Source organism: Peromyscus leucopus, chromosome 4, assembly GCF_004664715.2.
Source record: "Peromyscus leucopus breed LL Stock chromosome 4, UCI_PerLeu_2.1, whole genome shotgun sequence".
NCBI classification, from domain to species: Eukaryota; Metazoa; Chordata; class Mammalia; order Rodentia; family Cricetidae; genus Peromyscus; species Peromyscus leucopus.
Genome location: NC_051066.1, coordinates 108,493,105 through 108,516,010, shown reverse-complemented (window position 1 = coordinate 108,516,010; position 22,906 = coordinate 108,493,105). Strand labels below are relative to the sequence as shown.

Below are 22,906 nucleotides of genomic sequence, written 5' to 3'. Positions count from 1 at the left end.
CACATGGATAACTAACTAATCTAGCCGTCTTGGGATTCTATTGCTGTGAAGAGACACCATGACCACGGAAACTCTTACAAAGGAAAACAGTTAATTGGATGACTTACAGTTCAGAGGTTTAGTCCATTATCATCATGGCAGGACATGGTGGCATGCAGGTAGACATGATGCTCAAGAAGGAGCTGTGAGTGCAGGAAGAGCTACAGCTTGATACCACAGGCAACAGGAAGTGAACTGTCTCACTGGGCGTGGCTTGAGCATATTCGAGCCCTCAAAGCCCGCCTCCACAGTAACACACTTCCTCCAACCCATTCCAACAAGGACACAGCTCCTAATGGTGCCACCCTTTGGGGGCCACTTTCTTTCAAACCGCCACACTAGCACACACCTCACGGGGATGTAACTCAGTGGCAGAGTCCTCTCCTCACCTCACATGTGCAGCCCTTAGGCCCATGTTCAGTTAAAAACGGGGCAGTGGGGAGGGGGAACCCATGCATATGGTTCCCTCTCCCTGCCTCACTTGTGTCTCCTTTTTCACAGGCTTTAAGGTTACCATGTAGGTTGCTAGTTCGTTCGTGTTTAGGCAGCAGGCGTTTCAGGGGCAGGACATTGTTAGAAAAGGCAAGAAAGACGCTGCTGCTTTCCCACCGTTAGCACGCCCCAGTTTCAGAAATCGGCTTGAGTTACTAACATCATCCTGTAGCGGAAGTGTGTTTCAGTGTCGTTATGGGTGCACACACTTAAATATAATGGGACATTTCAATCAATTCCATGGATTATTCTGATTGATGTTCAAAACGTCCCGTTTTAGAAGCCCCTTCTTATTGGCTCAGAGTTGTTCAACAGTTTTTATAGCTTCCTCGTACTCCTGTACTTACGACAACACATAGAAAGTCTTTGCCCAAAGGTCCCACGACACAGAGTGGCCACTGTGAAGAGTTCTGTGTGCTGCCACTATGGGAGTGCTGCTCAGGGGCACGCTGGTCCAGACTGGGGCTTACTTCCTGCCCACAACAGGGCCATCACCAAGGTGACAGGGAAGGCTGATGTCGGTGTGGGGGTCGCCAAGATGACAGAGAAGGCTGATGTCGGTGTGGGGGTCGCCAAGATGACAGGGAAGGCTGATATCGGTGTGGGGGTCGCCAAGATGACAGGGAAGGCTGATGTCGGTGTGGGGGTCATCAAGATGACAGGGAAGGCTGATGTCGGTGTGGGGGTCGCCAAGTGAAGGGAAGGCGATATCGGGTGGGGGTCGCCAAGATGACAGGGAAGGCTGATGTCGGTGGGGGTAACCAAGATGTCAGGGAAGGCTGATATCGTGTGGGGTCATCAAGATGTCAGGGAAGGCTGATGTCGGTGTGGGGGTCATCAGAGTCAGGGAAGGCTGATGTCGGTGTGGGGGTCACAAGATGACAGGGAAGGCTGATGTCGGTGTGGGGGTCGCCAAGATGACAGGGAAGGAAGGCTGATGTCGGTGTGGGGGTCACCAAGATGTCAGGTGTAGGGAGCCGCCATTCTAAGATGGCGCTGGCTTCCTGGTAGCCTAGCTGTAAACAACTCCATATTTGGCTATGATGCACGAGTATGGTAATTGGCCTTATGTCCTCAGCCTATCCCGTGGCTCCCCGTGCTTGCATTCTGGCGGAACCCAATCACAGCACGGCACATTTGCCTGATTCCCTATATAAGCAGCTGCAGTTTAGTCCTCAGGGCCCCTCACCTCCCGCTCTCCCTTAACCAAGAAGCGCTCCAATAAAGTGTGATCTGAGAAGGATCCTCGAGTGGTGGTCGTTCTTCCTCGCTGGCCGAGGAGCGAGCCGCACAAGGAAGAGAGAATGAAGGATGTTTTCACTTCGGACACCAGGTGAGGGGTCGAAGAGGATTCAGAACTCAACACACGGAGCGGTGACGTCGATAAGTTCTCTAGGAATGGTGACGTCGGTAAGTTCTTCAGGAACAGTGACGTCGGTAGTAAGTTCGCCAGGAACAGCTACGACGTCGGTAAGGTACGGTGATTACTGGGATTAATCCGCAGCCCTTCACTCAGACATGGTAAACGGGTATCAGTAATGCGGGCGTTACCGCGACAGTCAGGGAAGGCTAATGTCGGTGTAGGGGTCATCAAGATGTCAGGGAAGGCTGATGTCAGTGTGGGGGTCGCCAAGATGACAGGGAAGGCTGATGTCAGTGTGGGGGTCATCAAGATGACAGGGAAGGCTAATGTCGGTATGGGAGTGCACAGCTGCAGTCCCATACTTGGGAGACCAGAGCAGGAAGATGGCACATTCAAGTCAGACATGGCTACACAGACTGGGTGGATGGGAGAGAGGAAGGTGAAAGCCTGAGACAAGGAATAAAACAAAGGGGGCTGGAGAGATGGCTCAGCAATCACAAGCCCTGACTGCTCTCCCAGAGGACCTGGGTTCAATTCCCAGCACCTGCATGGCAGCTCACAACTGTCTGTAACTCCAAGATCTTGACACCCTCACACAGACATACATGCAGGCAAAACACCAATGCACTTAAAATAAAAAATAAATGAATTATTTTAGAAAGAATAGAAATGAGCCAGGCGGTGGTGGCACACGCCTTTAATCCCAGCACTGGGGGCGGGGGGCAGAGGCAGGTGGATCTCTGTGAGTTTGAGGCCAACCTGGTCTACAGAGCGAGATCCAGGACAGGCACCAAAACTACACAGCGAAACCCTGTCTCGAAAAACCAAAGAAAAAGAAAAGAAAAGAAACAAAGGCCAAGTTCCCCACATAGACCACAGGAGCCAAAGGGAAATACCAGTGCTTTCTTTGCTGGAGGCAGTGGCTTTCACTTTGGGATATTTGAGACAGAGTCTCACATCCCAGGCTGGCCTGGAACTCAGAGGACTCCTCCTGTCTCACCTTCCTAAACACTGTAATTACAGGTATGAGCCACCACCCACAGCTGATTAGGTTTATGAAGTTGACTACAGCTCGTGCTTATGAAAATTTACTGTGTGCCAGAGGTTAGACAAGCCCTGTTCGAGCCGAAGCTTATTCAGTCCTTACCCTTGCATGGAGTGGTGCTATGGCTTGAATGGAGAATGTCCCCCACAGGCTCAAGTACCCGGTCCCTAGCTGATGGTACCATTTGGAAAGGTTGGATAACTTTGGGGACATGGTGCTTCCAGGCAGGCCAGGGGGATGGACCTGTGAGGATCCTGTCTCACACCTACCTCCAGTCCTAGTCTCTGCCTCCTGGTCTCACAAGACACAGGGGCTGCTGCCTCCTGTCCTGTCACTATCAGGAAGCAGATGGCCACACTGCCGCTGCCATGTCTAGCCCACCACGGTGTGCTGTATCCCTCAAAGCTACGCATCCGAATAGCCCTGCCCTCCCTTACATTGCCGAAATGTAGCTCATACAGGTGGGCACTGCGTTACTCATTATCCAGTGGTTCTCAATCTGTGGGTCATGACCCCCTTTGGGGGGTCACATATCAGATATTTACAACAGCAGCAAAATAACAGTTATGAAGCAGCAACGAAATCATTTTATGGTTGGGGATCCCCACAACATGAGGCACTATATTAAAGGATCGCAGCCTTAGGAAGGTTGAGAACCACTGTGTTATTCAGTGAGGAAAAGTAACGGGCTACGGGTGGGCACTGCATTGCTCTTTACATAGTGAGAAAACCACAGTGCAGACAGGGTACCTGGCCAGGGCCACCCAGCCAATCGGGAGTCCGCCAACTGAAACAGGACAAGCCATCCACCTCTCCAGATGTGTTAGGACGTCCGTGGAGGGAGGTCCGGCGCTGGCTGAGAATCTGGACAAAGCCACGAAACAGTCAGCCGACAACATCACAATGTACTTTTCGTACCAGCTGGCCCTAGGGCGCCCGAGCTAAGTCAACTCTATAGTTATAACCTGCCCCCCTCTTTGTTCCCACGACTGAACTTGGCACACACAGCTGCAACATCCAACTCCGATTTCCCTGGAATACGGATGTCCGTTCTTTCCTTCACGTAGAAAGAGATTCACTTCTCAGACCATAGTGATCACGTTACAAACAGAAACTTCTGGCCTATGGTTATTAGATGCTAGGAACTGGACAAGTGCTTTGCATATTTTCTCAGTTACCTCTACTTCATACAGAGGAGGCTGAGTGGTTGAGCGATTTCATCAAGGCAGAAAAGCCAGTAATCCTACTCAATTGTGTCCTGTGCTGGAGCACGGGTCTAGCTCCTGATTCACTGCTGCCCTCTGCTGGGCCCATAACAGCACTGCCTGGCTGCAGTGGGTACTGCGTCTTTTGGGTGGTTGGTTTGGGTGTTTTTGTTTTTGAAAAAAACATTTCCCCTTCACTTTCCCCACTCCAAACGCTCCCAAATACCCTTCCTTGCTCTCTTACAAATTAATGGCCTCCCTTTTCATTAATTGTTGTTACACGCATATACATATACACATACATATTTCTAAATAGGTACTGTGTTTTACTCAGGTCTCTCAAACTGCAAAGACCAAGAACAGCAGTGTTTCCATGAAAGAGGAGATGGGGCAGAAAGAGAGGGAGGGCATTTCTTCTTCTCCAACCTACTGCGGGGCCCCTCAAATTTGCACCAGACAAGAGTTCACGTATTGTAGAAATGAGGATGTAGCTCAGAGACAGAGCCTGCCAAGCATGCGCAAGCCCTTCCCTTTCACAAATGATCAGGATTAAAGCTGGTAATTTCTCAGGAATTCTTCTGTGTAAAAAGACTCCGTACAAAGTAAAATGGCAATTCCTTTATTGCTGTGAAACATTCATCTATGTCACTAAAAAATACAGCAGGGTTGCTCTGGGTTTCTTTTTAAGAATCAGATACATTTTAGGTAGATAGATATGTAGATAGTAGGTAGATAAGTAAATAGATGATAAATAGGTAGGTAGGTATATAGATGATAAATAGATAGATAATAGATAGATAGATGATGATGATGATAGATAGATAGATAGATAGATAAAAGTTAGATGATAGACAGATTATAGATAGACAGATGATAGATAAATAGATAATAGATAGATAAATGATGATAGATAAAAGATAGATAGATAATAGATAGACAGATGATAGATGATAGATAATGATAGATAGATGATAGATAAAAGATAGACAGATGATAGATAAGTAGATAATAGACAGATGATAGAAGATAGATAGATGATAGATGATAGATAGATAAAAGATAGATAGGTAGATAATAGATGATAGATAGATAGATATGATAAACAGATGGTAGGTAGATAGATAGATAGATAGATAGATAGATAGATAGATATGATAAACAGATGATAGGTAGGTAGATAGATAGATAGATAGATAGATAGATAGATAGATAGATAGATATGATAGATATGATAGATAGATATGATAGACAGATGGTAGGTAGGTAGGTAGATAGATAGATAGATAGATAGATAGATAGATAGATAGATAGATAGATAGATAGTATGGTGGTCTGAACAAGAATGTCCACCATAGGCTCAGATGTTTGAATCCTCGTCCCCAGTTGGTGCTGTTTGGTTAGGTTTAGAAGATACGGCCTTGCTGGAGGAAGTAAGTCACTGGGGTGGGCTGTAAGGTTTCAAAGCCACACGCCATTACCAATTCCCTCTCTGCTTGGTGCTTGTGAGCCTTTAGCTTCCCCTCCAGCTGCCATGCCTGCCGCCTGCTGCCTCCACGCCATCCTGGACTCTTATCTCTCTGGAACTATAAGCCCAAATACACTTCCATAAGTCACTTTTGTCATGGTGTTTTACCCAACAAACAGGAAAGTAACTTTGTTTTGTTTTGTTTTGCTTTGAAGACAGGGTTTCTCTGTTTAGTCCTTGCTGTCCTGGAACTCACTTTGTAGAGTTTTGAATCGAGGCTCGCCTCGAACTCAGAGGCCTCTGCCTCCCGAAGTGCTGGGTTAAAGGTGTGCGCCACCACCGCCTGGCAGAAAAGTATTACAGATAGATAAGCCAGGTAGCTAGCTAGACAGACAGACAGACAGCTTGTGCATCGGGCATTTTGAAGCCCATGCTGAAATCCCTCCCTTTGTACAGTGTGAAAGTTGTGCATCTTTGAGTTGGATGGTTCCTGTTCTTAACAGCTGTTCCTGCTTTCTCTATTTCTGTTTGAATTATCAGGAAATGATTTAACATGTAAACAAAACCCTTAATACTAAAAATAAAATTATCCAAACCTTAAACCATTGAAATCAGTTGTTAACAAGCTAATCAATTTTTAATCATAGAAATAAATACCTTCTGTGGAAACATGCAAATGATTATGCCATTTGAAGACATCCTGCCTTAGTGAGTGGGACCAACTTGTAAAGTTTGTGACTTTAAAGAAATTTCTATGATTAAAAAGTTTGAGATCAACTCAAACTTATAAATAAGAGACTAGAGGTGGTCCCAGTGTTAGGGATGAAGGGGGATGGCAGCTTTCCAGAAAAAGACACACATACAATTATCTCCTATAGGAACTGCTAGGCAGGTGCTGTGGGACGGTCTGTATGTCAAATTGCTCTGTTTGGTCAATAAATAAAACACTGATTGGCCAGTGGCTAGGCAGGAAGTAGGTGGGACAAGGAGAGAGGAGAATTCTGGGAAGCAGAAGGCCGAGGAGGAGAGACACTGCCAGCCGCAGCCATGATCAGCAGCATGTGAAGACGCCGGTAAGCCACCAGCCACGTGGCAAGGTATAGATTTATGGAAATGGATTAATTTAAGCTGTAAGAACAGTTAGCAAGAAGTCTGCCACGGCCATACAGTTTGTAAGCAATATAAGTCTCTGTGTTTACTTGGTTGGGTCTGAGCGGCTGTGGGACTGGTGAGTGACAAAGATTTGTCCTGACTGTGGGCAAGGCAGGAAAACTCTAGCTACAGGCAGGCCTCTGAAAGGAGAGTCCCCAAACAAGGTTTTGATGCAGCCTGGTAATATGGGAGAAAATTGTGATTCAGCTCATTCAAATCCAGAAGGAACATTATTTTTACAGGAAAGTGTGTGTTTAATGGTCCTTATTTTTTTAGAAACAGGATCTCCTATGCAGCCAGTGATGGCCTCAAACTTAGGACTCTCTGCCGCTCCCTCCCAAATGTCTAGCTACAAGATAGCCCACACCTGGCCCCATTCACAATCCCCCATCCACAGCCCCCATCCACAGCCTCCTATCCACAGCCCCCCATCCACAGCCCCCATCCACAGCCCCCATCCACAGCCCCCCATCCACAGCCCCCCATCCACTGCCCCCTCCACAGCCCCCATCCACAATCCTCTATCCACAGTCCCCATCCACAACCCCATTCACAGCCCCCATTCACAGCCCCCATTCACAGCCCCCATTCACAGCTCCCACCCACAGCCCCCCATCCACAGCCCCCACCCACAGCCCCCATCCACAACCCCCATTCACAATCCCCTATCCACAGCCCCCATCCACAGTCCCCCATCCACCGCCCCCTCCACAGCCCCCATCCACAATCTTCTATCCACAGCCCCCATTCACAATCCTCTATCCACAGCCCCCATCCACAGCCCCCATTCACAATCCCCTATCCACAGCCCCCATTCACAATCCTCTATCCACAGCCCCCATCCACAGCCCCCATCCACAGCCCCCATTCACAATCCCCTATCCACAGCCCCCATCCACAGCCCCCATTCACAGCCCCCATCCACAGCCCCCATTCACAGCTCCCACCCACAGCCCCCATCCACAGCCCCCATCCACAGCCCCCACCCACAGCCCCCATTCACAATCCCCTATCCACAGCCCCCATCCACAGCCCCCCATCCACCGCCCCCCTCCCCAGCCCCCATCCACAGCCCCCATCCACAGCCCCCATCCACAGCCCCCATCCACAGTTCCCATTCACAGACCCCTATCCACAGGCCCCATCCACAGCCCCCAATCCACAGCCCCAATCCACAGCCCCATTCACAGCCCCCATTCACAATCCCCATCCACAGCCCCCGTCCACAGCCCCCTCCACAGCCCCCGTCCACAGCCCCCGTCCACAGCCCCCCGTCCACAGCCCCCGTCCACAGCCCCCGTCCACAGCCCCCATCCACAGCCCCCATCCACAGCCCCCATCCACAGCCCCATCCACAGCCCCCATCCACAGCCCCCATCCACAGCCCCCCATCCACAGCCCCCCATCCACAGCCCCCATCCACAGCCCCCATCCACAGCCCCCCCACAGCCCCCATCCACAGCCCCCTATCCACAGCCTCCTATCCACAGCCCCCACCCACAGCCCCCCATCCACAGCCCCCACCACAGCCCCCACCCACAGCCCCCACCCACAGCCCCCCATCCACAGCCCCCACCACAGCCCCCACCCACAGCCCCCACCCACAGCCCCCCACCACACCCCCACCCACAGCCCCCCATTCACAGCCCCCATCCACAGCCCCCACCCACAGCCCCCACCCACAGCCCCCACCCACAGCCCCCATTCACAGCCCCCAATCCACAGCCCCCCTCCCCAGCCCCCCTCCCCAGCCCCCATCCACAGCCCCCATCCACAGCCCCCATCCACAGTCCCCATCCACAGCCCCCAATCCACAGCCCCATTCACAATCCCCCATCCACAGCCCCCATCCACAGCCCCCATCCACAGCCCCCATCCACAGCCCCCATCCACAGTCCCCCATCCACAGCCCCCAATCCACAGCCCCCATCCACAGCCCCCATCCAAGCCCCCACCCACAGCCCCCATTCCAGCCCCCACCACAGCCCCCCATCCACAGTCCTTTTGTTTTGTTTTTCCTCTGCAGCATCAGGCTTTTACTTCTGTCTTCCACTTTCTTCAGGAATCATTTCATTGACTTTGCTGTAGTTGTGTTTGGTTCTACCCTGAGCCATCCAGCATCCCGATCCTGGCCATCTAAGCAGTGTTGGGCATGGGCTCCCTCTTGTGTCATGGGCCTCAAATTAGACCAGTCACTGGCCACTCCCACAAGCTCTGAGCCACTATTGCCCCAGCAGATCTTGCAAGCAGGACAAGTTGTGGGTCCTAGGTTTTGTGGCAGGGTTGGTGTCACAGTCCCACTGGAAGCCTAGCCTGGTTACAGAAGACGGCCAGTTCAGGCTCCATATCCTCCATTACTAGGAGTCTTCACTAGGGTCACTCTCATAAGTTCCAGGAAGTTTCCAGGACACTAGGTTTCCAGATAGCCCCCCAATGCCCACCTATTCCGGTTCTCTCTCCTTGTACTCTCCACCTCTGCCCCATCCTCCCCAGCGGATTCCTCCTGTTCCCATCACCACCCACCCCCAGTCCACCCACAAAATTTATTCTATTTCCCCTTCCCAGGGAGATTCATGATACCCCCTCGACCTCTCCTCTTTATCTAACTTCTCTGGGTCTGTGGATTGTAGCATGGTTATCCTTTACTTAACAGCTAATATCATGTTTGTCTTTCTGGGTCTGGGTTGCCTCACTCAGGATTTTTTTTTCCAAGTTCCATCCATCTGCCTGCAAATTTCATGATTTTTTTTCTAACGGTTGAGTAATACTCCATTGTGTAAATGTACCACATTTCTTTATACATTCTTCAGTTGAAAAGCATCTAGGTTGTTTCCAGTTTCTGACTATTATGAATAAAGCTGCTAGGAACATAGTTGAGCAAGTGTCCTTGTGGTAGGATAGGGTGTTTTTTGGGTATATACCTGAGTGGTATAGCACTGAGGAACTGCCATATTGATTTCCAAAGTGGCTGTGTAAGTTTGCACTCCCACCCGCAATGGAGGAGTGTTCCCCTTGTTCCACCATCTTTGAATCCCAGCATGCAGGAGGCAGAGGCAGGCGGATCTCTGAGTTCAAGGCCAGCCTGGTCTACAGAGTGAGTTCCAGGACAACCAGGGCCACACAGCGAAATCCTGCATCAAAAAAACAAAGTACTCTCTAGACATCATCCTACAAGATGAAGGTGTCTTGATTCAGAGACTGCCTTCCTGGGAAGACAGGGGTCTCTACAAGGTGGCTTCCCTTATAAGTTACTTACTATCTAAAACCATACAGTACATTTCTGATCATTGTTTCCCCTCATCTCCTCCAAGATCTTCCCCACTTCCCATTCTTCCAACTCCACACCTTTCTTTCTCTCTTTAGAAAGTAAACAAGCAAATAAAACAAACGAACAGGGCTGGAGAGATGGCTCAGCGGTTAAGAGCACTGGCAGCTCTTCCAGAGGTCCTGAGTTCAATTCCCAGCAACCACATGGTGGCTCACAGCCATCTGTAATGAGATCTGGTGCCCTCTTCTGGTGTGCAGGCATACAAGCAGGCAGAACACTGTATATATAATAAATAAATCTTAAAACAAAAACAAAAAAAAGAACAAATCAGAATTTTTTAAAAAAGCATGATAAACACATTCATATGTAAACACACACAGTCACACAGAGATGCACACAAAGACACACAGAGACATACACAGAGACACCAGCACGCACACCAACACAGACACACACACACACAAGCACAGATACACAAAGATACACACACACATAGACATTCACACACACACACACACACACACACACACACACACACACACACACACTAAAAACATGTAATTCTTAAACTACTACAAGTGAAAATTTAGAAAAATAACTAGGGCAAGCCTCAGAACCATGACAAAAGTTTTTACAAGTTGTGCATTTACTACTTGGGATCTGGAGATTGGTTTTGTTTTTTTAATAGCAACAAGAACGTGCAGTAATAGGAAAGTTCTAGAAGATGCAACCCTTCTACTTTAAAACGAGAATCTGGTGTTTCTGCATTTTATCACTTGCAATAAAACCATTCTTTTCTTCAAAAACAGATCTACAGCCGGGCGTTGGTGGCGCACGCCTTTAATCCAGCACTCGGGAGGCAGAGCCAGGCGGATCTTGTGAGTTCGAGGCAGCTGGGCTACCAAATGAGCTCCAGGAAAGGCGCAAAGCTACACAGAGAAACCCTGTCTCGAAAAACCAAAAAAAAAAAACAAAAACAAAAACAGATCTACTATGTAGCCCAGGCTAGCCTTAAGCTTGTAACTCCCCAGTCACAGTCTTCCAATTGCTAGGATTACATGTGTAAATCATCCCCACCCAAGAAAACTTCTGTTCAAAAAAGAAATTCATGTTATTTTACTGTGAAGGACACACTAAGATAACATGATGGTTGAATAAATCAGTAAAGGGACACTATGCCCACAATTTCAGAGTTCAGAAAAAAAATGTAAAGAGTGCATGAGAAAACACAATGCGGCAAAATGTTAACATCTGGGCAATTGAAGGATGTAGGGTGTTCTTTGTGCTATTCTTGTGACTGTCCTAGAAGCCTGAACTAGTCAAAATACAGGGCTAACAGCCACACCCAAGGGACCAGCGACGCTCTTTTGTGACCAGTGGCATTCATGGGTGACTGCATCTGTCATTTATGGAGCTTCCTGCTTGGCTCCTCTGCACGGTGACCACCATGGTAGGCAGGCAGTGAAAGGACCTTTTAAGGCACAGGAGGAAAGAGCTGCCTCCTGACAAGTGGCTCTGGGGATCTTCAGGGTAGAAGATACACACACACACACACACACACACACACACACACACACACACACAACTACAGGAAGTGATAGGGAACCCCAAAAGGATAAACGTATATCCAGACACTGGCCGGCACAGCAGTGGGGGGACTCGAGGAGCAGTCTGACTTAAGAATAAAGATGAGAAACTCGGGACAAAGAAACCAGGAGGCTAAAGGAGACAGATGGGAAATGTTACAACATTTGCAACTCTGAGGTGCCAGAAGGACTGGGCAGAGGTATCAGAGATACACATCATCACTCTATACCATGGGCCCCATTGGCTCAAAGAGCATGGCTACAGCAGAAGGGTCCCCTCGGAGCACCCTGGGGATGATCCAGCAAAGAGTGCCAGCCACTGTGAAGGATGGAGGATGTCAGAAGACTGTATTCCCTTCAGGGAGAGTCAACTGCTCTTATCATCCATTGCTGCACACTGGAACCAGAATGAGCTTTTTAAAAATATTGATGTACAGGTCTGATCCTCAGCATTTCTGGTTTAATTGGCCTCGGCTACCTGGGTACCGGGACTTTTTGAAACTCCTTGATATTTTTCATATGCGGCCAGGTTTGATAATCTCTGGCTTCAAACACACAGCCGTGAGGGTACTGCAAACCTAAAACAATGGACTGTGTGGTCAAGACTGGAGTCCACTCCTGCTGCAGAGATAACTCCTATTCCTGGTCATATGCGGACGGAATTTACCCTGAACGCCTCTGTCTGATGATGTGACATCTGCCAACTGTGACTGAACTCTACTACCATTCAGAAAGTTGTTGTTGTTGTTTTTTAACCATTTGGGAACTCCCTGGGTTTGGGTTGATTCCAGAACTGGTGATCATGTCTTTTGGTAACTATGGGGAGACAGAGGCTGTGACTCAGAATGCCACAGCTGAGTCCTTCCTGTAAGGATCCCCTTGACCCAGCTGCGCTGAATCATCAAACATGGAAGACTCTTGCTTTGCTTTCTTTTCTCTCCTTCGCAGGTCAAAGGTCATGTTACTCTTTCCCCCTTAAGGAGAAAACACTGCGTTTTGAGAATCCTGCCCTCCGAAGGTGGAAATTAACAGCTGCTTCTGAGTCAGGCAGGGATGGACCATCTGAAAACAAGCCTGTATATAAGGCAGGTGGAAATGGGATCTCACCTTTCTTGGGTCTGAGGATTAGGTAGAGATAAGAAGTCTCTCTAGTGGCTGGCTCCTTTACTTCTCTGATCTTTCAGCATTTACCCCAATATCTGATTCTGGGTTTTTATTATTAAGACCAATTGGAAGTCATGCTACAAAAAGGCCATGAGTTTGGGTTTGGTCATGTAAAGAAGTACCCGAAAGCACAGGCCCTGGACGCTACGGCACATGGGAATGTGGTGACAGAAGCCCTCAGAATAGTGGGAACACCTAGAAAACTAGAGCAGGCAGAGAAGCTTGGGCTGAATGCCCATCCATGAGATGGACAAGTGATGAACCACTTAGAAGGAAGGCTGAGAAGGAGCAACCCCAAGGGCGAGAAGAGGACCAGGAGAGCTGGCACTAAGACCAGGGGCAGAGATGCCCGTAGGAGCAGGGGTGGCGGGCAGTACCTTGGAAGGCAACCCTGGCTGGACACAGTGCCCACCCCAGTAGCAGGAAGTACACACACCAGGTCACCACACTCCTGTCCCACTTTCGGCTTTCCCAACTCCCTGGGTGTTGAGGAGATGGCTCAGCAGTTAAAAGCACTTGTTGGCTCTTCCAGAGGACCTGGGTTTGATGCCCAGTACCCGCATGGCATTTTACAACCATCTGTAAGTCCAATTCCAGGGGACCCAATGCCATCTTCTGACCTCCGTGGGCACCAGGCATGCAAGTGCTGCACATACATACATACATGTAGGGAAGCACCCACACATCAAATAAAAAATGAATGAATCTAATTTTAAAGTTTTTAGTATGTTAAACAAAAACAAAACCACTGCCCAGTGCTGGGGAGAGGGCTCAGCAGGTAAAAACACTTTTGCTGTACAAACCTCAGTTCAGACCTCCAGGACTCACATAAAAATTAGGTGGGCAGGACAGCCTGCCTGCAATCCCATAGTGTTGGAGAGAAGACAGGGAACCCACCAGACTATCCCAAAGCTGAGCAATGGGCTCATCATGAGACCTTGCCTCAGTATATAAGGTGGAGAGCAAATGAAGAGAGAAAGACACCCAATATCAACCTGGGGGCCTCCACACATGTGCCCACACATCCAAGTGCATCGCACACGCATACAGGCAGTAAAAACAAAAACAAGAAACAGTGATATACGCGACCCCAGCATTCAGAGGATATTACATTCAATTGTCAGCCTAAGCTACATAGTAAGACTAACTAGAAACAAACACAGAAAGCAACCTCTTGGGAACAGAGAAATGGCTCAGAGATTAAGAACACTGGCTGCTCTTCTAGAAAACCCGGGTTCGATTCCCAGCACCCATATGGTAGTTCACAACCATCCATAATTCCAGTTGCAGGGGGATCTGATGCCTTCTTTTGGCTTCTGAGGGCAACAGACACATGTATGTTACACACACATATATGCAGGCAAAACATCCATACACGTAATTTATAAAGGGCTTCTCCCATCAAAAACCACACACAGTCTAGAATTTAATATATGTTTATTTGTTTAATAGGAACATTCAGGTATATAAATAAGGTAGATACTTTCCAATATACAATATATCACATTCTTATACTGCACTAAAAAGAATCTACATGTGTCCTACACCAATCATAAGTGCAGAGAGAAAGGTGGGACATCGTGAAAACACTGATTTAGGGAAACCTGGCTTGGAGAAGTGGTCAACAGGAACACAAAAGCACAGATCTATCTGGGGAGACCCAAGGATTATCACATGGATTCCACACGGCCAAGTGCTGCGCCCCAGTCCCCCGAGTCCGAGGGCAGGAAAGCAGGCAGGCAGTGTAAGACAAGTGGACTCAGCGGGGCCCTCCACACACTGGACGAGGCTGAGAAACTGGGGTGCTCTGCCCTGCCACTGGGATCCATCCCCACTGCTGTCTGGAAGGTGTCAAACTGCAGCTGAGATCCGAGTCCACACAGGCTCTAGAAGGGGCCGATGAACCCCTAGGCTCCCAGGACATTTTTTCTGAAGTGCTGTCTGGTCCCTACAGCCACTGGGAGCACTGAACGGGTTTGAGTCTACCCTTTGGTTGTGTGACTCCCACCCCGTCCCCTGCTCTCGGTCCTGTTGTCCCCGTGGCTTCTCAGGAGCCTCTGAGCTGGACAAAGTTGCTGCCTCCCAGGGTCTGACTGGCAACCCTGCCTCCGCTCTTTTTCCCTTTGTACTCAGTCTTGGACACCCGCTCAGTGTGACCCACGACAGAAACCAAGACACAAGAAGAGATCTCACACAAAGGACTCTCATATGTATGTGCACGTTGAGCTCACTGCGAAAACACTCTGACCCTTTTGCTACATCAGTATTCCTTGGAGGAAAGCCAGGAAAACCAACACACGAGCCTAGTGGGTAAGGAAAAGATATCCACGTGAGGAGGGCAGAGATGGCCAAGAAGGTGACATCTAAAGCACACTTCCGCTTGGGGCACATGGCCGTGTGGCGAGTCTTTCTGAATGCTGTGTTCATCCAAAGTCCTTCAAGAGCCAAGGAGCTGGGCCTAGCCAGGGTCTAGGAAATCAGTGCCCCAGGACCTCTGCTAACACTGGACTTTTCTCTCCAGATAAAGGACCGCCTGGTCCATCAGAGGGCACAATGAAGGAAGAAGGGCCTGGGCTGGCCAACACAAGTCCAGAAGAGCAAGGGGAGCTCAGTGTCTGAATTCCAGCAACAGGCCTGCAGGTCCCATTAACACCCTGGGAGAGTCCACAGTCAGAACAGAAGTTCCTATTCACATGGTCTGAGAATCCCTTAGGTCATGCTAGCTAATGCCGCTCAAAGTGAAGACTTGTCCAAGACACACACACTCACTCTCTCACTCTCTCTCTCTCTCTCTCTCTCTCTCTCTCTCTCTCTCTCTCTCTCTCTCTCTCTCTCTCTCTCATTTTTTCTCCCAATTCCCTACATCCATTCAGAGAACTGATTAAGCACTTCTCCATTCATGATTAACAGTCTATGTGATATGTGATCCTGCTAATCTAGAACAGACAGAAACATCACCTGTCCTTAACGGTCACATGCTCTAACCTGTTCTTTTGAGAAACACAGAGTGGAATGGTTATGGTATCAAGAGTATAGGCAGGGCTTTTAGGGTTCTGGCTGGTGCACTCAGCCTCAGGACTGTTTTCTCTATCCTGCTCTATTCCTGAAAATACCCACTTACAGAGAGAATCATGGATTCCTGAACTGTACAACAGAGTACAGGCCTTGGCTGGGGAAAGTGGGGTCCAGAGCAAGACAGGCCCTTGCTATCCAGAGTGGAGGCACCCCAGGTCAGAGCAAACAGCCTTCCTGTGAGGGAAAAGAGGCTCGGAAGCAGCCTCACATCTTCCTTCAGTCAGGGTGGCCCTAATGCCACAGAAAATGCCAAGTTCCTGCTAGGGCTCTTTCCAATTGGACTGCTGAAGTGTGGATAGACAGTGTGATCACTTTATAGGACACAAACACCAAACTACGTGCAGGCAGTGAGAGTGTGGTGGCTGAATACCCAGCAGCCCATCAGTGTGGGCCAAACTGCTCACTGGGCTCAGTTTAAAAAATAAACTAAAAAAGCAACTACCATTTATTGAGTGCTTACTATGTGCCAGGCACCCTGCTAAACGCTTACATGCGTTAGCTCATTAAATCCTCACACACAACCTCACAGCCAGCTGGTTGGAAGTGAAGGCTGCCAGCAGCCTATAACCTGGCCAGATGTAGAGCTAGCTGAGCCTCAAGTCTGTCCTCTTCACATTGTTCTCAACCTCTAACACAGAGCTTCAGCTTTCCCATGGATAAGGTGGGATAACACCCAGCCAGAGCATCTTCTGGATTAAAGGAGATAACACATGCAAACCCTTGGCACTGTGTCTGGCACGTATTAAGCACTATATGATTACAATTGTTAATAACACACTGCTGCTATTTCGCCAGCTGGAGAATAAGATAAAGAGCCGGGCAGATAGGCACCTGACGAACGGGAAGGATGGGGACAGGGTCTTCAAACAGCCAATGGATTTGAAGATCACTGGTCAGAAAACTCTAGCTTTTGCATACTCTGCCCTTCTAGTCTCAAAAATCAACCCTATGTCCTATGACCCCAACAGCCCAGCATCCAAAGCACACCTCCGAACTGCCCCAACACCAGGGCCTTTGGACCTTTGGAAACAATAGAGTGGCTTGCCCAGTGAAGGAGCAACCCAATGGTAACCCAGGTAGGGTCGCTGCCAGTCAACCTGAGGAGAGGAAGGCTAGAGGGGGCAGAAAGGTGGACCACACTCTAGCAGAAGCCGTCAGCAGCTATGAACGCTCCTAAGCACGGGCCCACGCTCCAAGAATTTGAATGAGGACTGGCTAGGACACTGCAGACAGGCCTAGCAAAGCCCTTAAATAACGACCCTCCTCTACCACCTGATCCAAACCCTAGCACCCTCTGTGAGGTCCCCACTCAACCAGGGAAACCGAGTCAGGAAGTGGAAGCCAATAATCTCTTTAAAACCAGGATGCTGCGCAACTGCCTAGAGCGATAAAGAGGAAAGGAAGTCTCATTTACCAAGATCAGGAAGAGTCTGAAGCTGGGCCCCAGAACCAGCCTCCTCTCTTCGGCAGCTGATGGTTCCTTCTGGGTGCCCTCTGCACCCCATGCTCCAGACAGAGTCCATTCACTGACTCTCTCGTAGTCCGTCTGCAGCAGCCACCTTGTCACCCTCTCTTAGGCCTCCCTCCTCACCCTGTCCTAGAAAGAACAAGCCTGGGTGCAGGCGAAACCACCCTCCTCCCCACATGAGCCCAGTGCGCAGGAATGGTGGACACAGATATGAGACTCTGGAAGACAACAGACAACATGGCTGCGGATGGTCCTAACACAAGAACTTAGCTGTGACACCCCCACTGGTAGTGAGGACAAGTCTCCCCTGGAGATCTACCTCAGGCTGACTTCATAAGGAACATACAGTCTTGTGGGTGAGACACTGTCCTAAGCCCTTAAGTCTCTCCTCCTGCCAGTCCCATCAACACAGGGACTGACCTCAGCTTGCCATGGGCTCAGTGAACTCAGGGACTCATTCAAATCAGGCCCTTGCCAACCCAGCAATTAGCCTGTAAGGTCTTTGTTGATTCTTTTGAAATACATTGCTCAAATTTTCTTGCATATTACAGACCAGGTTACAGGATGAAAGCAAGCATTGAGTGAAATATCGTAAAATAGTTTCACAGTCCACCTATGTAAGATCACATATTAGATTTGCATACCCCTGAAGACTGATCATGTATACTACAGTACATTAAGAATCAATACATTTTAAATGTGGTTATAAAGCAGAAACTAAAAGGCTGAGACTGTGAAATAGGCCGTGTGTGTGTGTGTGTGTGTGTGTGTGTGTGTGTGTGTGTGTGTGCACTCTCCCAACTTCTTTACAGGACTTCACTTTCAGAAGTAATGCAAACAGGAGCTTTGTTTTCATACTGAAGTGGTTAAGAGGGTGGGAAATGCACACATAGAGGGAAGGCTCCGTTTCCTGGCAACACTCATGAGCAAACTCACCCTGGCTTGTTCTCTGTCAGTCTAGGTTCTGGGAGCCCATTGTCCACCAAATCCTTACCTCACCAGTTATAAGCTAACAGCCATCTAAGCACTGCCCAGGCCTGGCCTGGCTCAGGTCCTGCTCAGGCCTCTGGGGCCCGAGAGAAGGAACACCACAGCACTCCCGGTGTTGGGGACACAAGGACTGGACCCTCCTGTACGCAGGCACACTGTGAGATGGAGCACTGTCTGGTTCTACCCCACGGCTCTCATCTGAGTACCTCAGAAGGCTGTTAGGAGTAGAGGGCACACAACAGGAGAACCACGCCCTCCCAGTTAAGACTGCACAGTATTTACAGTCACCCAACGGGAACCACAAAGCCATGCATGAAAGGGACAAACACTGACTTCATGACAAGGAAAGGCACAAAATTTTATTTCTGACAAAACAAAATGAGTGTAAAGCAAGTTATGTGAGCCATTGAGATCTGCATGGTGCATGTTAAAGTAGTCTCTAGGATCTTGCCTGTTTAACGGGACAGACAGCAAGCTGGACAGACACACAGTGACATTGCTCTCCTGGCTACTTAACTGGGAAATTCTCTTTCCCGAGAACTCAGAAAAGAATCAAAACCTCTGGCTCTTGGGTTTCAGTTTTTCAGACTCCAGCAAGTGCTTCCTCAAGTCTCAGTCACTGCTGCTCAGGAGTGAGCCTCGCTGCTGGGGACTGGTGTGCCCTTCTCTATCTAGTTTGGTGATCTGAGGTCATTCTTCAGTCAGAAAAGGACAGTCTCATTCCTAACCTGAAAATCTTAAGACAACACTGACTCAACTCAAGGAGCAACTGTAAAATCTGCCTGGGTGTATTTCCTTTTTTGGGTGTCCATGACATGACTCAGTAGCAACAGGAACTTTTCTGTAGAGTTACAGAACTGGTCAACTTCAAGGTAAGTCAGAAAAGAAGAACCCTGAGAGCAAAACTTCCCACCCAGGGCCACACGAAGAACCAAACCCAAGGCAACAGCAGGTCCAACGCAGCCCTGGAACTGAGAAAGAAAAGCCACAAGGCTGACATGCAAGTTGAAGGTCAGAGCCAAAACTGTGTTCCATCCCCTCCCACGTGGGAGGCATGGTGGCGCAGGGCAGACATTCCGAGAGCGGTCTGTGCACTGGAGGGGACGGGAAGGCTGATTTGAAGACAAACTGCCCCAGACCACGGTGCTGAAAGCAAGTCTCTGCATCCTCCTCAGCAGTGGGTGTGCCATGGTGTCAACACGCTTGAGGAACAAGTTCCTTCCCTGCCGACTGCTCCTGGGCCTGACAAAGAACCAACCTCTCAACTTATCAGTCTCAACTTATGATTAAGAAGGAAAAGAACAATCACAGTTTATACAAACAACAGCAAGAGGTCCCCCAGAAAAGTACAAACTACATCTAAACTGGTCACATTTCATACAAAGTGTACACTGAGCCTTGCGGCAGTTCTAAGCAGGACTCAGGGACTCTGGGAGGAAGTCTGGGTGTGACTGAAATCGTGTAGGAAACAAGGGACTGTAAAACACACAGACACACACTCACCCCAGGTGTACTATATACACAACAGAGCAGCAACACAAGTGAGCTTCCAGGCAAAGGGGGTGTGAACCAAAGCCCCTGCCCCCACCTCTCGGGAGTCCCCGGAAGAATTCAGCAGCCGCAAACCCACAGCACAGATGTGAAGGCCTCAGCTCTGCAGACCTCCCTGGAGCCACTGGAGCCTGGGTGGCAGGGGAAGGCGGTGACAGCGTATTCTACTGCACACACTTGAAATACTACAGTGTGGGTTTCTCTTTTCAGACTCTGCGAGTTCTTCATGCCTTCTGAGAAAAATGAAGTCTGAAATCCTCTTTCGGTCTGCATGGTGAAAGCCAACTATAAACAAAGTGCATGTGCCTTCTGCAGGAGTCTGGCTTGGGCGAGATGCTCACCTGATCAGTAAGCCTCCCTCCCTCAGGTCTACAGAAGGCAGCCCTCCATTGCTCCCAGGCAGGGAGGCCTGCAGAAGCCCCAGTGAAAGGTGTTGAGCAAAAGCCACGAAGCGATCAAAGCTCTGCCAGGTGGGAAAGCCTCTCTACTATCAGACATAGATCAATGTATGGCCTCTCACAACCTGGAAACAACTAGATGCATGGGGTTAGAACCACCAAGCAGACCCCCTGAGCTGGGCAACACTGTCTTTCATGTTGTTCAATACCTGTACTTAAGAAACCCAAATGGTTCTTCCCTGTGACTTCTTTGCAACTCAAAGCTATAGCTTACACACAGCCCACATTATAAACAGACTGTATATACAGATTTTTAAAAAATGAAACAGAACTCACAATTTAAAAACAAAACAAAAACAAAACAAAACAAACAAAAAAAAAAAACAGTGAGTTGAAGCTTTTCATTATCTAAGTCACAGCATGTGGGCTGGCCTTGGTGACCTGCCCCTCACTCAGTCCTGCTCCGGCTCTCCTGGCCCCGGGTAGACACTACTCATCTTCCAAGGCAGAGGTCAGGATCCCCTTGTCAGTCAGATGAGACTTGAGTGTGTTGAAGATGTGGAGCTGCTGATCTGGCCGCAACGTCAGAAACTGCTGAATCAGTTTGCTCGGGTTTGGGCCCCTACAACAGAACATGAAACATCCCTGAGCAGGGGGCAACCACTTTGCTAACCCTGTTATCTATGTGGAACTCAGATCCATGACTTCACTATTAGTGGAGGGAGGGACCTCAGATGACTCAAACAGTAACAACTGAAAACCATACTCATGCTTAGGATGGTTTGTACTGAACTTAAGAGACTAATTGAGGATTTCACAATACTTAAATAATCCATAGCCAGGCATGGTGGCACACGCCTTAATCCTAGCACTCAGCAGGCAGAGACAGGTGGATCTCTGAGTTTGAGCCAGCCTGGTCTATAGAGCAAGTTGCAGGACAGCCAGGGCTACACAGAGAAACCCTGTCTCAAACACACACACACACACACACACACACACACACACACACACACATACACACACACACACACACTCATCTGATTCGGATAGAGTGGAACCATACCTGATAAAGCTGGCAATGTACACATTGACAAAGGTGGCCATCAGGTACTGGCAGTCAAAGCGATCCATGATGCCTCCGTGACCAGGAATGGTATTGGCAAAGTCCTGTTAGAGAATGAGGAAAGAAGAATGAGCCTGGGCTCACTGGCAGCCAAATCCCAGACTAACAGATCTACCTGCTGAGTAGAGAAGGAGATGGGAGAGGTACAGAAAACAACTGTAACTTACACAGTGTTCTTTTGTTGAAACATTAACAAACTACAAACTGACTTTTACTTTCATTTACTGCCCCCCAAATTCAGCACATGGGTCAAGAAGAGCAGACATTAACTGCCAGGGTGCATAAGCTGGTATGGTGAAGGGGTGGATGCTGATGGAACAGGGCAGAGAAGACAACATGGATAGGCAACAAGGGGTGAGGGGTGAGAGGTGAGAGGTGTAGGGTAGAGAGGAGCGCTTCCCTACTTTGATTTTAAAGGCTCGTTTGAATCCACTTGCGAAGAACCCTCCAAACGGACCAATGAGCGAGGCAAAGGTGGAGAGGGCGATGCTGTGGATCTGGAAAGGGTACATCCTCACTGTTTTCTGAGGAGAATAAGTGAAATACAAGTCAAGGAATGTGCAAGCTTGGCTTTTTACAGCTTAATGGAACAAGTTAATAAAACTAGTCCTCTCTCTGTTCAATCAGAAGACTGAGGTCAGGAGAGGCAGCCCGGGGGTTAGGCGCACCTGCTGTGTCTGCAGAGAACCTGGGTTCAGTTTCTAGTGCACACTGTGGCTCCCAACCACCCATAACTCCAGTTCAAGGAGATCTAACTAAATCTCAATCTTACCATTTTACCAATCAAGACTCGGAGTCAGATGCTGGGGTGAAAACCTGCTAGTTCAGAGAGGCCGAGGAGCAACCAGCTGACCTTCCTCTTTAGCCAACTTGAAAGAAAAGAGAGCTTTCTTCCGCCGTCCCAAACCAAAAAGGCCACTAAACTCCAAAGTCCTTCCCTACTACTTCCTACACGTTTCTCATCCGTTTTTCTGACTTCCCTCTAACTCTCTCTGGCTACTTCCTGCCAACTAGTTGCTGGCTCTGCCTCTTGACCCAAGGTTGATATTATTGAATTAACGCAATCTCAGGGTTCACAATGTGATCAAATTTCCCACAAGAGATCTGTCGCCCTCTTCTGGCCTCTACTGGCACTGTACACACATACAGCCATGTAAGCAAAACACTCATACATATAAAAGAAATTAGCCTTAAAAAAATTAAATAAAATAAAAGACTGGCCCATGCTTTTAGGTCTCTAACATCTGGCCCAATGGTAGACATTAAGATTCTGGCCTGGAGTAGTGGTATATGTCTATAATCCCAGCATTGGGAAGGCAGAAGCAGTAGGATAAGGAGTTTATGGGTACCATCAGCTACGGAGAGGGTTTAGGGCCAGTCTAAACTACAGAGAACTTGTCTCAAACAACAAACAAACAAAAGGAGAAATTCTGCAATCAATTTCTTATACTTTTTTGCAGGCAATAAATGAGGAAGTTCAGCCTTAGCTTTAAAGAGAATGTAATTTCAAAAAGATAAGTAT

The 22,906-nt window shown here is 48.7% G+C and overlaps 1 protein-coding gene across 1 annotated transcript in view; it reads right to left on the bottom strand.

Moving 5' to 3' along the window:
- Window positions 1–18,645: 18,645 nt before the first annotated feature.
- The window catches only part of Cds2 (CDP-diacylglycerol synthase 2), a 50,391-nt gene continuing 46,130 nt past the window's right edge, over window positions 18,646–22,906 (bottom strand). The window contains exons 11-13 of the mRNA XM_028878624.1: window positions 21,789–21,908; window positions 21,325–21,428; window positions 18,646–20,883 (exon numbers count right to left, since the gene is read on the bottom strand). Coding sequence (XP_028734457.1) covers window positions 20,751–20,883; window positions 21,325–21,428; window positions 21,789–21,908 — 357 coding nt within the window. The 3' untranslated portion in view covers window positions 18,646–20,750. The remainder of the gene's footprint in view (window positions 20,884–21,324; window positions 21,429–21,788; window positions 21,909–22,906) is intronic.